The sequence below is a fragment of the Equus przewalskii genome, chromosome 11 (assembly GCF_037783145.1).
Source record: "Equus przewalskii isolate Varuska chromosome 11, EquPr2, whole genome shotgun sequence".
In the NCBI taxonomy this organism is placed as follows: domain Eukaryota; kingdom Metazoa; phylum Chordata; class Mammalia; order Perissodactyla; family Equidae; genus Equus; species Equus przewalskii.
This window is the reverse complement of record NC_091841.1, coordinates 13,657,040-13,676,160: the sequence shown is the minus strand read 5'-3', so window position 1 is coordinate 13,676,160 and position 19,121 is coordinate 13,657,040. Positions and strand designations below refer to the sequence as shown.

At 34.8% G+C, this 19,121-nt stretch overlaps 2 protein-coding genes and 1 pseudogene across 2 annotated transcripts in view; 2 read left to right on the top strand and 1 right to left on the bottom strand.

Moving 5' to 3' along the window:
* The window catches only part of LOC139074623 (olfactory receptor 8U3-like), an 80,406-nt gene that overhangs the window by 4,780 nt on the left and 56,505 nt on the right, over positions 1–19,121 (bottom strand). The window lies entirely within an intron of this gene.
* Positions 2,849–3,762, top strand: LOC139074604 (olfactory receptor 8K5-like; annotated as a pseudogene).
* LOC103542943 (olfactory receptor 8K1) lies at positions 8,289–9,242 on the top strand. The gene has a single exon (XM_008509865.2). The coding sequence runs from the start codon at positions 8,292–8,294 to the stop codon at positions 9,240–9,242; it is 951 nt and encodes a 316-aa protein (XP_008508087.2). The 5' UTR covers positions 8,289–8,291.

The window sequence follows — 19,121 nt, the reverse complement described above, 5'->3', positions numbered from 1 at the left end:
TGGATTGCTGCCACAGCATGGCCACTGATGAGTGGTATAGTTCCATGCCCAGGAATTGAACTTGGGCCACCAAATTGGAGTGCACTGAACTTAACCACTAGGCCACTGGGGTTGGCCCTAGAACGATTTTTAAGAGCTATGGAGAAAGCCCTGAACCTCAACCAATTCCTTACTGATACCAGCATATCTAAAGATGGAAAACTCAGGCATCCCTTTGCATGCTTCTTATATCCTGAGTCCTCTAATGGTTAGTCCTAAATGGAACTATTTAAAATGTATTTGTCAGGATGTTCAAAACTGATCAGAGAGATCCTTTTCCAAATAAGAAGAATGGACAGGGTATTACTATATTTTTAAGATCCTCGTAGCAATTCTTTTCAATAAACACCTAGAAGTGGGATTGCTGGATCTTATGGGGAGTTGCTAGTTAACAAGTATAAAGTTTCAGTTATGTAAGATGCATAAGATCTAGAGATCTGCTGTACAACAGAGTTAATAATGTTTCATGGTACACTTAAAAAATTTTTAATAGTGCAGATCTCATGTTAAGTATTCTTAACACGATAAAATTAAGATAAAAAATAAGCCAAATAGGCAAGGTCGAGGAATCTAGATTATCTTCAGAGGGAGGTAGTAACTGACACTGAAAATGGAGATAAACTCAATAAATACTGGGACGATACTTAGCAAAGAATTGAAGACTTCAAAGTGGTGGGGTGGGTACTAGAATTCTGAATTCCGTTGATTAATTCAGTGTATCTTCCATTCCAAAAAATACCTATGAAAGCAGGCCCTGAAACACTTGGTTCTTATTTGTGAAAAAGGAAGTGACCTGAAAGCAAAGTGGCACCCAAGGGAGAAACAGCAGACAACTTCAACTAGAAAAAGAGAAGTGGCTCACGGATCTCCGGTAGTGCCTTCCTTCCTCATCCCCATTTCTTGGATCAGACTGGCTGAATCAACACCAAAAATTGGCAAATTCCTAGAATTCTACCAACTGTCACAGGGTATCACCTAATTCAACTACTTCAAACTGTAGGTTTGGACCTTGTAGTAGGCTTCCAGAAGTTTCTACCTGAAAGCAGTGCAGACTAAAGTTGAGTATTACATTACATTATAATAATTCTATCTTGATGTTAACTATTTTCAACTCCAATTACTCCTTCAATTAAAAAATCATGCTCACAGAGTTCCAGATTTTCATTAAGGAGAAACTGAACGTGAGAGAAAAGGAATATGAGTGAATTAAGTGAAAGCATCTCCACTGTCTTCAATCAGAGCAGTTCCACTTTGTTTTTCTGACTTCTCGTGTAAATTTTATGAAATGAAGTGGGAAAGACTTATCACTGAACTATTTGCCAGTCACAGTGTTATATGCTTTCTATATATACTCCATTGAACAATTTGAGAAATCAATTGGCAGTAATATAAGATGTCATAAATACTCAAATGAATATTTAAATGCTTTGTAGACTCTATCATATCTACAGTGGAGAAATTAATTCATGCATATAAATAAGCATTTAGAGGAACTAAAGAATATAAAATTAAATATTCAAAATTCCTCAATATTGATATAAACACTATATTTCAGCAGGAATGGATCCAGACCTTATGCATCTTGAAACTTATACTAATTTGATGGTTTTCTTTTAAATAAAAAGAAATAAAATTATGCATGTAATTTAAGGCATAAATGTTTATTTAGAATGGAAAAAGAATTTTAAAAGTTCAGTTTTAATAGTCACAAACATCATAAAATCTATAAATATATATATATATATTTTCCTGTAGAAGATTTGCCCTGAGCTAACATCTGTTGCCAATCTTCCTTTTTTTGCTTGAGGAAGATTTACCCTGAACTAACATTTGTGCCAGTCTTCCTCTCTTTTGTATGTGGGTTGCCACCACAGCATGGCTGCCAATGAATAGTGTGGGTCCATGCCCAGGAAGCATACCTGGGATCCTGAAGAGGTGCATACCAAACTTAAGCACTAGGCCATGTGGTCAGCCCCCAAACGTTGTTTTTATTAAAGGAATTTCAGAAATCTCAGCATATTGGTTAGCAGGAGTGTACTTACAAGCCATTCCTATGCCTCAATAGACAGCATTCAATGATAAATATTATGGATTTCGAACCATATAAATACACCCACTAAACATCAAGTAAAATATTGTTAACTGATTCTCCCCCTTAGCTGGACCCTACAAATGACTGCAGATATGCCAACACACCCTGAAATTAATTGAAATGTAATGGAGTGGAGCTCAGACTGGAAAGAGAAAGTGGGCTCAATTGATTAAGGTTAAAATCCTTTACATTTGCAACTTTTACAAAGATATATCCCTTTGTAAGTTCATTGCTAAGGCCCCACCCAGGGCCTTGAGAGTATAATTGAGGAAGATTAAATCTTAAACTTTATTAGCTTTATATTATCTCTGTCTCTCTCTTTAAGAATATTAAAATTCCACAAGAATTCTCAGAGAAAAATAGATATATACTAAATAAAATGTGTGATGTCAATGGTTAGACAAAATTAAGTCTAATCTTCTATATTAATACTTATATAGCTTTTTTAAATCAACGGATACGTTCCAAACATTTCTGACTCTTCTTGAAGTTTAATCTGTCATAAAACTATGTGTGTTTCATCTAGATTCCTCCTCTTGGAAAGTAGAATATTCTATCATTTATTTTAGCTTTAAATCAGATAGGGGGATTAATTTTCTATGCCTTATTATGCAGAAAAATTTCCATTCTGTCTACGAATATAATTTGTTTAGATGACACTACACGAAAACTAACAGCAACCCCTCTGTTTCTTCCCAGAAGAGCTAACTGGACTAAATGGGCCAGCAGAATCTAACATTGCTGATGGAATTCATTCTGATGTGAGTCACAAGAGGGCCTGAGCTGCAAGTTCCCCTGTTTGGGATCTTCCTCATCATCTACACAGACACTGTGGTGGGAAATCTGGGTATGATCATTGTGACCCAGGTGGACTCATGCCTACATACAACTACGTATCTTTTTATCAAACACCTGGCTTTCACTGATCTTGATAGTAATACTGTAATTTGTCCCAAGATGCTGGTAAATGTTTTCATGGAGCAAAATACCATTTCCTATTATGAATGTGACACACAGTTGGCTTTCTTCCTTATGTTTATTATCAGTGAATTTTTCATCTTCTCAGCCGTGGCCTATAACCGTTATTTGGCCATGGTAACCATTTTCTCTAGAATGCCATCATGTCCCAGAGACTTTGTCATGTGCTGATAAGCATTCCATACCTACGTAGTACATTTAAGGCTCTAATGTTCACTGTTAAGATTTTTACATTGACCTTCTGCGGCTCTGATGTCATCAGTCATTTCTACTGTAATTGTGTTCCCCTGAGTGAGAAATAAAATTGTTGAGCTCACAATTTTCATCATTGAATTGGATCGTTTCCCTTCTGGTAGTCCTAGTGTCCTACATACTCATTCTGATAGCCACATCTTGAATGCATTCTGCAGAGGGCAGGAAAAAAGCTTTCTCCACATGTGGTTCTCATCTGATGGTGGTGGTGATTTCTATGGGTCTTTTGTTTATGTACATGCACCCCAAATCCACTCATTCCTGACACTGATAAAATGGCTTCTGTATTTTACAATTCAGTGATCCCCATGCTTAACCCTTTGATCTACAGCTTAAGGAACAAAGAGGTAAAAAATGCCTTCTACAAGGTCTTTAAGAATCGGTGCAATCTTTGTATATAATATTCAATATGGAATGTTGTTCTAATACACCATGATAAAAATAAATGTCATTTTATAATATTTCTCTCAGATATAATTACATTCTCTTTTGGCTCCAGAGCAAAGCTAATTATAATGTACAGATATATTTTTTTCTCTTATGCTCAGCCAAATAACCTTCGTGTTTTAGATCTCAATTAACTGTCACTCTCTCTCCAACATTCTTTGATTTTGATTCAGTTTACTTTAGTGATCCCACAGAACCTCACATTTTTCCCAGTGGAAACTCTACATTGGTAAACTACATGTTTGTTTCTGTCAGGTTTTTTTAAGGCGCTTATCTTCTCAATCTTGTTTCTATTGAATTTTCTGAACCTAAAACCACAATATAAACAAGGTGAGTTTCTTGCAGACAGCATATAGTTGGATCATGATTTTTTAGATCCATTCTACCAATCTTTGCCTTTGGAGAATTTAATCCATTTGCATTGAAATTGATTACATTACAAAATCTTCTTGAGTTTGTGTCTGAACCCTAACTTGGGCATATCTACAGTGAAAGTCCACAAGGCTGTTAAAAGACTGATTATGGAATTGTCAGCTTAACATTTCAAGAGGGTGTACAGGGCAGGAAGACACCATAGTTCCAAAAAGCCATAGAGTAGAGAGTCTTTATTTAACACTTGGGCATCCAGTAAAGATCTTAGAAGTAAAAGCTATTTTAGGTCCCTATTCATGTAGTTGTAAACAAGTCTCAGAAAGAGCCACTGATCCTTGTTTAAAACATGTAACATTCTTTTAGGAAGACAGAAAAAAAACCACTTATTAACATAAAATTTACGATATTCAACATCCAACCACAAATACTAAAGTTGTGAAAGCAAGAACATGTGATGCTACCCAGGAGGTAATTAAAATAGATCCTGAAATGACAGTGATGATAGAATTTTCAGTCAAGGACTTTAAAACAGATTATAAACATGTTCAATATACTGAATGATTTAACAAAACACTAACATTTTGAGGAGACAATTGAAAGATTAAAAAATAGCCAAATGGTACTTGTAGAGATTAAAATACGATATTAGATATGAACAAGTATTTATTGAATGAAAGTAACAGCAGATTATACACTGATAAAGAAATGTCAACTACACTTAAACATATCAAAGTAACAATAACTCAAAATGAAGTCAGAGAGAAAACAAAATATTAATCAAAAGCAATAAAAATAGTCTCAGTGATCTATAGAATAATCACAAGTTATATATTGTACATTTAAATGTACATCGAAGTGGCGGGAAGACACTGTACAGGGCAGAAAAAACATTGGAAGAAATATTACCCAGAATTTTTGCCAAATTTATTAAAAAGAAACAAACTATAATTCCAAAGATATAAGAAGTTAAAACAACTCTTAGCAGAATAAGTAGAAAGGAAATTATTCCAAAGCACACACATTGCAATCAAATTTTTGAAAACCAGTGACAAAAGGAAATCCTTAAATACACAGATCAAAAATAGTTTATGAACAGATGAATGAAAGATTTACCACTGATTTATTGGCAGAAATAATACAAGTCATAAGCCATTGTCTTTTGTCAACTTATAATTATTTATCCAGCAAAAGCATCCTTGGTTAGTGGAGGTTGTATTATCAAATATTGCATAATCTTTTTCTAGGAAGACATTTTTCACTTTCTCACGTATTGTGTGTGTGTATGTGCATATAATGTACCTAATATGTGCACAATATTGTGTAACTGAGGTGTCCACTAAGACATATTTATGATTTCCAGTGTTTATTAATGTTATATAACTTATTTATTCAGTTATATTGAGGCATGAAAAACTTTTGACTTTTCCTAATGGGACATTCTCAGGATAGTTAGATAAGCAAAGCATTCTTCTCAGGTAATTATGTGCAATTTGTTTTTCCTTGAATCAGATTAGAGCTTCCATAAATGAGTCTCAAAGGGGTAGAAAAAAACTTAAATCCATTCTGCAAGAACTGATGAGGATTAAAACAGTAGCAAACCAAAGCAGATTTTCTATTAAGGTAAGTAGGAAACACTGGTCTTCAAAAATTTCTCAGGGCATACAGCTTAAACTGGATCATCACCAAAGATCTTGAAGGGCATTATGTTCTGTGAAACAGGTTCTTCCTTTACAATATACTTTTCTGTCATCAGTAGGATTAATGTGTAGGACAGACCTGTTAGAGAGTCTGTGATACTGTGTGTGTGCATTGACTAACTTAGCTTTCAAACAAATGTATTACTTTGGTCATTTATTTTAGCAAGGATTATTGTTTACCCTTATTTACCTGGTGAACCTCCTCTCCCACTTTCTATTTCCTTTCTACTCACGGTGACCTTAACAGAGAGGTAGCATACCATTGTGTTTATGAGGATATACTCTGATGACAGAATGACTTTGAGTCTTGATTCCACCACTTATTACCTGAGTGACATTGATTAAGTTATTTAACTTGTTGTGTATCAGTTTCCTTGACTGTCAAATGGAGATGGTAATACTATCTACTTCCCAGAGTTATTGCATGGATCATTTGAGTTAATATATGTAAAGTGCTCAGAAAAGTGCCTGATACATAATGAGTTCTCTATCATATCTTGATATTCATTTGTATTCGTTCTGTTGGGCCGCTACATGAATCTCCATTAAGAGTTCATAAATAATCAGAATGACCAAGTCCTTTTATGCAGAAGGGGGATGTATGATTGGAAGGTCATTAGAAGTGATTCAATAGGCGTAAATGACAGATGTGGCAAATGCGGACAAGATATTAATAACAAAATTCTAAAGTTTACATATTATAGCATTAGATTTTTATTGGGTAAACAAACTGAACTTATAGTAAGAAATATTGAAATACATATTTAGTGGTCAGAGCATTCCTAATCACCATGTTATTCATCACTCCACCAACAGTTTAGAAAGTGTTTTCCTGTATGTCTTTGTGGGGGACTGGCATTGGCCACTCCTAGACATGTCTCTTTGGCATGATGATTATTTGGGGTTGTTTACTTTGCAGACAGGAAAGCAACTGAAAAGTGGAATTTACTTACCCTTTGTAAGAGACATTTACATTGTAAAGGAAATCTCCATCTGTAAAGTTGTCTCCCTCTCTGTACCAGGAAGAAGGGGGATGACCTTATCTCTGGAAACTCTTAATCAATGGGGAAGGCAAGGACTTAAATCTGCATTTCTTTATTGTGCTTGTCTGTTAACCTCCTGTAACTGACTCCCCCTGCCCCCAACATCCTCCTTTGTCTTTAGCTGGATATGATATTTAAGGTGGTGGCTTCAGTCATTTTGATGAGTTGCTCAGCTTGCCTGAGCCTCTCCCATGTATACATGTTATAAAGCTTTGTTTAATTTTCTCCTGCTATTCTGTCTCATGTGAATTTAATTTGTTCTCCAGCCAGAAGAACCCAGAGAGGGTAGAGCAAATGTTTTCCTCCCCTACATCTTGCTGCTTATAAACATATATGAAGATTGTCAATAATTTAAAGTTTATGGTTTAGTTACAGATGTTTGTTTTCCAAATTACTTGACAAATTTAAAAAGCTGTAATATAAAAGGTAGGTCTTTCAACACACCTAAAATTATTTTGGGTCAAAAGAAGTAGGTCATACTAGCTGTATCAAAACAACCACTTCAAAATATCTTGCCCCTTCTAAAACATACTTTACCAAAGTTTAAATGAATGTGTGGTTTGTGTCAGGCTCAGCCTATGGAAAGTGATAACTATCAGCTGGGAATGCCTGGCAACACTCACCTGGGCCTGTACTAGTTGTGGCAAGCCTTCATAGAGATTTTCCCCAACCAGACCCAGTGTTGTGGCTAGACATTGTGTGGGAGACAATGTTGTGGCCCTCATGGTTTTTATTATGATTGTAAGACACACCTCAGCAACAATGATCAGGGAACTATGAACAAAGATATATTACTCAGGTCATGGAGGGTACACAGCATGACTGGGGCCACACAGTGATGTCACAGGTAGAGAGAGAGAGTGTGGCCCTGGGGTTCTACCTTTATTGGGATTGAGGGTGGGGGCCTAGGATTTTGTAATGTGTTTAATCTTTATTGGTGAATTTAAAACATAAAAGCAGGAATTAATGCATGGGAATGGAAGAGCCGGGCCATTCAAGCAGTCAGTTATCTAGGTCTCCCAGGGCTTGCTAAAAGGGGAAGTTCATGGGTGGAGCAGCCCAGCTTGTTATCTAATTGTGTAGCTGGCAATACTTTGTTAGAGATGAATAGCTTTGAAACAGATACCATGACAATCAAAAGTTTAATAGCAGGAGCTTATAATACAAAAAGCTACTTGTTTGGCACTTACACTACAATGTGAGTGTAGGTATGTGTAGTTTTAGCCTGATGGGAAGAGGAGTCTCTATTTATAATTTGAAACAAAATGTCTTTGTATCTCATACATCAGGTTTTAAATTCTCTAGAAGATAGCATCTCAAATATAATAAGTATTGATTTTATCCCTTACACAGGTTACCAAGGTGAACTATATGGAGAAACAGAATCATACTGCAGTGACCAAGGTGACTGAATTTATTCTCATGGGGATCACTGACAACCCTGGGCTGCAGGCACCTCTCCTTGGAGTCTTCCTCATCATATACTTAGTCACAGTGGTGGGTAATCTGGGCATGATTTTCTTGACCCATTTGGACTCCAAGCTACATACTCCCATGTACTTCTTCCTTAGACATTTGTCAATTACCGATCTTGGTTACTCCACTGTGATTAGCCCAAAAATGATGGCAAACTTTGTGGTGAACAAAAATACAATTTCCTACAATTGGTGTGCTGCTCAGCTGGCGTTCTTTGAGATTTTCATCATCACTGAACTGTTTATTCTGTCAGCAATGGCCTATGATCGTTATGTAGCAATCTGCAAACCTCTACTCTATGTGGTCATCATGGCAGAGAAAGTGTGTTGGGGGCTTGTAATAACTCCTTATCTCTACAGTATATTTGAGTCACTATTTCTCACAATTAAGTTATTTAACTTGTCTTTCTGTGGCTCTAACATCATCAATTACTTTTACTGTGACTGCCTCCCTCTGACATCCATGCTCTGTTCTGACACACATGAATTAGAATTGATCATTTTGATCTTTTCAGGCTGTAATTTGCTTTCTTCCCTCTTGATTGTTCTTGTGTCTTACATGTTTATCCTTGTGGCCATTCTCAGAATGAATTCAACTGAAGGGAGGTACAAAGCCTTCTCAACCTGTAGCTCCCATCTGACAGTGGTGGTTGTATTCTACGGAACATTATTGTTTATTTACCTGCAACCCAAATCCAGACATGCTTTTGATAATGATAAAATGGCCTCTGTGTTTTACACCCTAGTGATCCCTATGCTGAATCCATTGATTTACAGCCTAAGAAACAAAGAAGTAAAAGATGCCCTAAAGAGAACTTTAACTAATCGATGCAAAATTCCCAATTAATTTAATCTTAATGTTTAGTTGCAAAGGTGGGGCCAGAAATCTTGGTTTAATCCCTCTGTTGCACCAATTATAGCATCAAAAAGTAGAAATATTTTACCAGATTAAGTTTTCCTCTTTTTCTCTGGACAAAACACTTCCTCATATCTCCGTGTACTCTTTCCACTTCAATAAAATAAATAAATATTGCAGCCAGATAACTTAAGTTCGAAGTGATTTTCAAGGTCATATTGGAAGCTAAATTAATTAGAAACAAGGAATATCATACTAAGTCTTGGGTGGAACTTAGACTTGTTGAGACTAAAAATTTTAAATACTTGAAATAGAGCAAATTAGCCAGACAATTAGTAATATATATTTTAGAGCAGTTACTGTATTAAAGAGAAATATGATTGAACCATAAACACTATGTTGGCTACAGAGGAGACAAAATAAGTAAATTTGTGATTATAAAACGACATGGAAAAACAGATTCAAGAATCTAGGCTAAATAGGAAAAAAAGCATGCCACTCAAAATGAGATTTTCAATCAGATCAAGTTAATATTTTATATCTCAAGGATAGAGTGGGCATTTGGGGAATTCTTTTATTAGGAACCATGATAAAAATATCGGCTAACTCTGGCTCCCCCTTGACAGATACTCACAATATAGCTAACTTCAGTTGATGATACCCTCTTGATAAATCAGTTGACTTTGGATTGGCAAACTCAAACGAATTATCTGGTCATATACTGGAGTGACATCATATTTTGAAAATTTTCAGCAGTGATGAAGATTAAAAATAAATGATACACTCAAGGTTTAACTGCAATTTTTCCATGTCTATTTAACTACTTCATGAGCTTTTAGACACAGTGACAATATTTTACATGGATTCTGTGCTAACACAATGCTTCATTCATGTTGTGTACTCATTCAGAAAAAGAACACATTCCTTACATCTTAGTATTCTCCTCATTTGGATACATATTTTTTTGATTTTTAAAAATATATACACTACCCCAATCATGCTTGTTTCAATCTACCCTAGTATTCAAAGTGAAAATTGTGGGGAATTAAATCAGAAAATGAACCAGAGTCTCTTTATCCCAAATCTATGAACTTTTTTCCCCTTTCTTTAATGTACTGGATTTTACTTTATTAAAGACAATTCATCATAAGTATTCTCATCACAAAAAGAAAAAAAGTAACTATATGTTGTGATGTTGTATTAATTAGCTTGATGTTGCTAATCGTTTCAAAATATATCCATATATTAAAAGATCATGTTGTATACCTTAAAAATATACAATTTTTATTTATCACTTGTAACCTAAACAAAGATGGAAAAAAATTTTAAATCAAAAAATAAAATAAAACATAAGTTGAACACAGGGAAAGAAATACAAATTACAGTGTCTAAACATATCAATTTGTTTACCACATTACTATTTTTTTCCCAGATTCTATTGTTTCTATTACTATTCACAAACCAAAAGTAAAGTTAAATAATATTAACAGCATTTTCCAATATCATCCATATAGAAAGAGCTTTAAAAAAATCATAATGCATCATCTTCCTGGCAACTTACTTTGTTATGTGAGAATTCACCATCAAACCTTTCTTAGCCAATAAATATTAAACATTATTTTTAATATCAGCATAAGCGTCATTTTTAATATACAGTGGAGCATAGATCAATCACCTCAAACTCGGCAATTCTATGGTTGATGAACATTTGATCTCTTGCAGCCCTTTATTTCTTTTGCCACTATACAAAATGCTGTAATAAATAGCCTCGTGCTTATAACATTGTATACTATTGCTTTTTATTTCTAAAATAAATGTGTGAGACTTCTTCCACATACTAATGATGTACTGCTGGATCAGTGTTTTACAAACATCTATAATAGTTTGAAATACAAAAGGAAAACATTGAGAAAAAGTTCTATGCATTGTGATTTTTTTGCCAATTGATATTTTATTTTTTTTTATTTTCAGAGAAAGAATACTAACATTTACTGACATATCATTTTCACTGTGTGATGATAAAATCACAAAATCTTGATAATAGGTTGGTAGCATCACCCATTTGATAGCATAGAAACAACAGGATGGGTTCCAAAACATTACCTTGTTTTCTATAGAAAGCATATAGTATTCTCAACTTCACTGGATAGTGCCATTGTCCTTTATTGCCACAAAGTATATTTTCTCTTCAACATTATGTTGATGAAGAGTTTAGAAATAATGCTGTCAACTTAGGGTAAAATCCTTTAGTATTTGTACACTCTCAAATTCTTCCCAGAGTTAAAAACTTTAGTTCTCTTTTGATTACTTATTTTCACTCCATATCTAATTAGTAGCTTGATATACCAAAAGCTTTTAGGTAGGAAATTGGAATATATCTGTATTAATTCTTAAATGGCAATACTTACAAAGCCCTAATGACTCAATTGCGTAAATTCAACCTCTGATTATTTATAAAAATCCTCAATGTGTATTTCCTACATGGACTCTGCAATGACTTCTTCCAAACATATCCCATGATTTCCTTATGAAGGAAGAAAGATACACTCTTTCTTGAAGAGATTTTCTCAAATACTTCAAAGTTTCCACATGGAACAGGAAGCCATCTGGCTTTAAGATAATGGAGAGAGAGACCTCAAAAAAGAATTATCTCTTTGGATATTTTATCCTAAGGCCACAAGTTATTCATCCCTTAATTTAGCACCATAGTGTTGAGACTAAATTACAGCTATTAACAAGACAATTTTAAGTTAGGGATCAAATTTTAATATTCAAATGATCTAATAACAGCAACCAAATATGATTGTTCTCAGAGTCAAGAGGTCTGGACCTAAGCATATTTTGTAATTATTGGGGCCCAGGGCAGGCCACCTTAAAATATCCCACAATGGCATATTGATTATTTTGAATTAAAGTTACTTGAGAAACAGTAAATTAAAAAAATAAAAAGGCATTTTGCCCATCCTCTCTCTCTTCCTCCTGAAAGCAAGAAATAAATTCCCTATGTGAAAGGTGCTTTCTCTACATTTTTTATCACCAAAGTGGGAAAATCAGGTCTGAGAAGCCTATAATGAAAATTGTTACTTCTTTATTAATTTACTAGCCCAAATCCAAAGTCTGCTTACTAATTCCTTACTAATTAAGCCCTTAAACCTAAGTTTCTTTGTCCTGTCATGTCCTCACAAATTTATTGTTACTTTGTGTAAAAAAAAATAAGCAGTCTGCTTTGTTCACTTTCTGAGCATCATTTTTTTATGTCTCAGGCACACATTTTAAATTATTTTTTTCCTGTTGATCTGGTATTGTGTCAATTTTATTATTAGTCTAGCCATAAGAACTCAAGAGGGGTAGAGGGGGAAAATTTCCCCTTCCCAACACAAACAAGGTCGCCCACATCTGGCTTTATGTCTACTTCTCTACAGTAAAGAAAAGACCTGGAAGAGCTAAGGCATCTTGAAAAAGAACAAAGAGATTTATAACACTGATTTCAAGACTAACTATAAATCTCTAGTAATCAAGATAGAGCAATATTTTATAAAGATAGTAAATAGATCAGTGGAAAAGAATAAATAGTCTAAAATATGTGCACATATATATGTTCAACTGATTATCAGCTAAGAAGCCAAAGTAATCGATGGGATCCAAGATATATATAAATTTTCTCTACAAATCAATGATGAAAAGACAATGAGAAAAGATCTGAAAAGACATTTCACAGAAGAAAATATGAATAGTCAATAAACACATCCAAAAAAGCCTAATGTCTTTAGTCACCAGGAAAATGAAATTACAATAACAATGAGATTTTACTTCAATCAACTAGTCTTGGTAAAATTAAAAATACTAGATTAACAAGTACAAAGTACCATCTCCGCTCCTACGTTCAACTTCTGAAATTATCATACATTGTGAATTGGAATGCACAATGGTACTTTATTTTGGAACACAGTTTGGCAGTTTTAAGTAAAGTTAAACACATTACTACCATACATCCCAGGAATTCCCCTGTACACAGACCCAGCAATGACCATATGAAGACACAGCAAGAAGGTAGTCATCTGCAAGCCAAGGAGAGGCCTCAGAGGAATCCCAATCTGCCAGCCCTTGATCTTGGCCTTCTAAGCTCCAGAGTTGAGAAATGTATTTCTGTTGTTTAATCTACCTAGTCTGGGATATTTTGTTATGGCAGCATTAGCAAATTAATACATCCTTCATCTTTATTTCTGTATCCAGCTCCCTTTACCACCATCAGGTAACCATCCCAATGTATTTAATGTGAATCTGTTTATGCTCTTGTGTTCTTGCAAAAAATACATTATTCTTCTATGTGCATGCATTTATACTTTATATAAATGTCATTTTTCCTTATATCTCAACTTCAAGCTTTAAATTTAAGGCCTATAGAGGAATATCTAATGAAGAAATAACTATTGCTGCAAAGAAGACTTAAGCTCCAAAGAAGAGAATCATCACAGTGCAATTTGTCTTCTACATATTTGTATTAGTCATCAGTTTGCTTTAGTGACACTTATACTAAAATTGGAATAATATATAATCCTAGTAGTCATGACATGCATAAGCTATATATACATAAAATATTCAGTGTTTAAAAATACATTTATCTGACAAGGAATTTATAAACATGTTCAAGTATAACAGAAAGGCTTCATTTTTAAATATTCTGTTTGGCTCTTCTCTAGTAGTTATCTTCTAACTTTTTCACCTGAAATATAATCAAAATGAAAAGAATAAAATAATATTTTATTGTCTAAAAATTGTTTTTTGGAGAACACATCTTCCTTTTAACATTTGCTGTACCCCATTCGTTGAAATAATGACTATGCTAATTGCATTCTTTGCAGTAAAAGTGGGAAAAAAAGATAGAGGTATGATAAAAATGCTATTTATAGATGAGTTTGTTCTAATTTCACTGCTAGACCATTGGTTTCTCACTCTTCAATACTGCATTTTTTAAATAATGAATTTCTGAATGCAAATGAGTTACTTTGAAGACACACTTTAATCACCGTGCCCCTTACCTGTCATGGAGTTGAGCTCACTTCAATAACATTTGCCAAAATTGCAACAAAGACTCATGGGGTGTGTGGTTGAACTTTTAGAGAAAAACCTTGTTAAGGAACCAACCCCAGGCGGCATCTTCCCCAAGGATGTAAAACCCAATTTGTAGATCCTCGAATCACCTGCGCTTTAGACTTTTGGTCTCAAAGATTTATAGAGCCTCATCAATTCTCATTGCCACAGCAACATAGAAATTCCACGTAAGAGCTTGAAACACACTCTCCATTACAGGTGAGCAGAAAACACTTATGTTATTTTTGTGTCATGGCCTTTTTAAAACATCTGAAACTATACCTTAACATGAGCCACTTCTCTTTCATTTTGGAAGGCACTGGGCATTATACATAACCAAATAATACAATGACTAAGATTGGTTTCCAAGATTTATAACTATTTTGGGGAACACAGTGTGCCCAATATGACACAGATTTTATGTTTCCAAATTAGAACTGCCATCATTGTATTTTATGTATTTAAATTATATCACTACATAAATATTGCATTTTTGCTCACTGAGGTTGTTCATATCATAGTTTTATTTCCACAATATTACCTAAAATGAAAACAGCATGTTTTGTATAATATCCTATGAAATAAACCTGGATACACAACTACCCAATTTCAAATAATGCTCCTTTTTGAGAATTTAACTCTACATCACAAATTTTCTCAGGAAACTCTTGCATTAATTCTGAAAACATAAAGGCGAGTGCATATATAGAAGCATAATAAGTATCAATATAATAATGAAACGTTTAGATAAACCACGTATCTTATAGTAAAATAAACTGCCAACAGTTTAGTTGAGAAGATCTCAAAAAGAAGGACTTATTTTTTTTTCTTTTTAAATATTGGCACCTGGACTAACAACTGTTGACAATCTTTTTGGGTTTTTTCTGCTTTATCTCCCCAACCCGCCCCCGTACACAGTTGTATATCTTAGCTGCAGGTCCTTCTAGTTGTGAGATGGGGCAGCCACCTAAACGTGGCCTGACAAGCGGTGCCATGTCCACGCCCAGGATCCAAACCCTGGGCCGCCACAGCAGAGCTCGCGAACTCGGCCACGGAGCCAGCCCCAAAAGAAGGACTTCTCTTTGAGGGAATTTACTACATAAGCAGGAGCAAGATTTGAAGAAATGCAGACCCATAGATTCCTAGTTTGTTGGAGCAGAACCTCTATAACATTCTCAAGGAGGAAATAAAACCCGGAAGAAAATGTTCATTTCCTGGGTTGCTCATAGTTCCACAAACCTAAAATAAGATGTGTAAGACTAAATTTATTTTCTTTATATTCTGCCTTATCATTTTATAATAAAAACATTCTAAGTACAAACTACTTCTATAAGCTTTTTCTTTTTTTTGATGAGGAAGATTCGCTCCAAGCTAACATACATTGCCAACCTTCCTCTTTTTTAGCTTGAGGAAGGTTAGCCCTGAGTTAACATCTGTACCCATCTTCCTCTGTTTTGTACATGGGATGCCTCCACAGCATGGCTGACGAGTGGAGTAGGTCTGTGCCTGGGATCTGAACCCATGAAGCCGGGCCACCGAAGTGGAGCGTGTGGAACTTTAACCACTTGGCAATGGTGCCAGCCTCCTCCATAAGCACTTTTTAATGCTATTATTATTAGTGATTAGCCATAAAACATTTGTGCTAATTTAAAGACAACTCATTATCTTTTTACTCTCCCTTTACTCATTAGCATTCAGAAGAAAACTGTTAATAACTAGATTATGATCAAGAAAGATATTTTTAATTCTCCAAAATCAAGTTTGTTAACCTCATTTGACACTATGTTCATTTCCAGCTTCTGATCGCAAGGGGCCACTGCTACACATGGTGAGCAGACTTCTTTTAGAAAACATGTCAACTCTCACAAATAAGTGGAGTAATCTCAGAGGAATTAATATGAGTAAGGATGTAGAGAGACAGGGATGAAAATATGTGTTGAATGTGTGCCTGATAGGGTTGTATGACTGGAAAGGTGCTATAGACCTGAATGTGGGATGCGTAGGAAATGAAGCTAAAGCTTATTTCCATTATCGTAAAAAAGAAAATAGCTCTGATTACATATCTTAATTACTCCAAAAGCTTTAATGACTGTCATTTGCCTACCAGTTAATGTGAGAGAATCATGGCATGGAGACCAAGAAGGATACAATAGTTAATGACAGTGTTAGTGAAAGGAGGAAGTAGAAGATGAGGATGCTGAGGATGAGAAAGTACTTATGGAAACTGACATGTAATACCATATGGAGCTTTGAAAGAGAAAATTAGAAGATGGATATATGTTTGTGATTTAAAATGTTTGCTTGTTAAAATTTATCATTGCAACTTAAAGATTACCAGCAATACATTAGAATTCAGCAGAAATAGAGAAGCTGATGTAATTTAGAAGCATTTCTTTTGGGTGATGATGAATATATTTGCCAACAGGGACAATGGAGAGATTGAAGTCTGCAGATGAAATATTACAAATTATAGACACACTTGGGGCCAGCCTGGTTGTGTAGGGGCTAAGTTCACGTGCTCTGCTTCGGTGGCCCTGGGTTTACGGGTTTGGATCCTGGGCATGGACCTACACACTGCTCATCAAGCCATGCTGTGGCAGCATCCCACATACAAAAAATAGAGGAAGATCGGCATAGATGTCAACTCAGGGACAATCTTCCTCCATCAACAAAGAGGAAAATTGGCAACAGATGTTACTTCTGGGCAAATCTTCCTCACACAAAAACAAATCGTAAACACAGAGAAGGCAAGATGAGAAAGAGGCATAGGAGGAGACACAGAAGTGATATCATGCAGCCTAGTGTTTGGGGACAAAAGGAAAGCTACAATCCCAAAACAGAGGGTTGTCCCTCAGTGGAAGAGAATGCAGTTTGATTGAGGAACATATTAGGAATTTGTGTTGCAAATTTTAAAAAGGATGTTGAAATAGATTAAAAATATATAGTATATCATCTAGGTTGAGGTTTCTTAAGTTTGCAAGCCTAACCAATCCTATGCGCTCCAGACATGAATATTAGCTGGCCTAAATGATTATTTAAATATCTCATTAGCACTGAAAACTTAACATGTTCAAAATATCACTTTGATCACTCCATTTTAAATCATACCCTCTAATATGCAAAAAAATGTCATGACTATTGACCCATTTGCAAAAAAATCATTAATGTCTTTCTTGAGCTACCCTCATCTGTCATTCCCTCATAACTCTCTCATATAATTCATAATATGAATTATATTGAATGCATCATCTTTTTTCTGCTCCCAACTGTTGAGTGTATCTTGTTCTCCTTATCACCAGCTTCTCCACTTTGGCCCAAGTCAACATTATCTTACATGAGGAATCCTATAACAACTGCTTGACTCACTTTTTTTTACTTTCATTCATGATTTCAACCCCTTTAATCCTATCATTCATTATCATCATAACAGCAAGACGAATCTTTTTAAAGCTTAAAGCTGATCATGTTCACCCACCTTAAAACTTGTGAATGCCTTACAATTTACTTAAAATAAAATCCAAATATTTATTGTGACCTACATTATCTGATTCTAGTAATTCTCTGCTTCCTCATTATTATCCAGTGACACTGTACTCCATTAAATTTCCCCTCAAAAACAAACAAACCCAAAACCTTAACTTCTTTTCTACTGTGGAACAGCATTTTCAAGACATACGCTACAGCCTGGAAACTTGAAACTATCTTCCTATGATTTATTAAATAGCTGTTTCTATCCCATTTTTCAGGTTTCAGCTCACATATCACCCTCTCAGACAGGACTTCCCTTAACATGGCATGTGAAATAATTCTCCCAGGTTATCCTGATGCATCTTTTTGTTAAGTTTTCTTATTTTGGTTACTACAATTTACAATCATCTGCTTATATGTTTTGTTACCAGCTTCTTGGGTCTTCCTCATGACTAAAATAGAAGGTCCATGAGGTAAGGAATGAATAATTATCTGTAACCTGAGCATTGCCTGGCACAAGCGGGAAATCAACAAATACTTGGTAAATAAATAAATAGGAGGATGATTCAAAGAAAGTTAGTGAAAGAAAGATGTTTGGTGCTGGAAACAACCTGGTATCATATACTAGACAATGTTAAAAGCTATTTTAGTCTTATGTCTGTGAATCTTTTTGCACTGTTGCTTCATTCTTTTATCTCACTGCAGAATAGTTGTCTATTTTTATTTCTATTCTGTTCTTTTTTTAGGATAGATAATGTCAGTAACTCTGGGCTTGCACAATTTAGGCATTCATGATACATAATCTTTTTAAAAAAAGCTTTATACAAGTAAGAACGACATACAAAAAGCTGAACACATTTAATGTATACAACTCGATGAGTTTAGAGATGTGTGCCCCCTTGAAACCATCACCATAGTCTATGCCATAAACTTATCCCCATCTCCAAAAGTTTCCTTTTGCCTCTTTATTTATTGTTATTATTTTGTGTATGTATATTTACATTTTTGTGGAAGGAGAGATCTTATGTTAAACACTGATATAGTCTTGACACTCTGCAACTGAACTACAAATCTTCAGATAAGAGACTATGACAGGACACTCTTTAGGCCAGGTGCCCCCCATTGGAACTGTCAATTGTGATTGGAAAGTGACTCAAATAGGCCTAGTTAGGAGCAGGTGACCATCCTAGAAAGAAAAATCTCTAGAAAAATATTTGATCATATTATAATAGCATGCTGATTCTTTGGCAAATATATGCAATGTAATTATCATAGAAACTCTATAAAAATAAGGATGTTTAATATTATGGC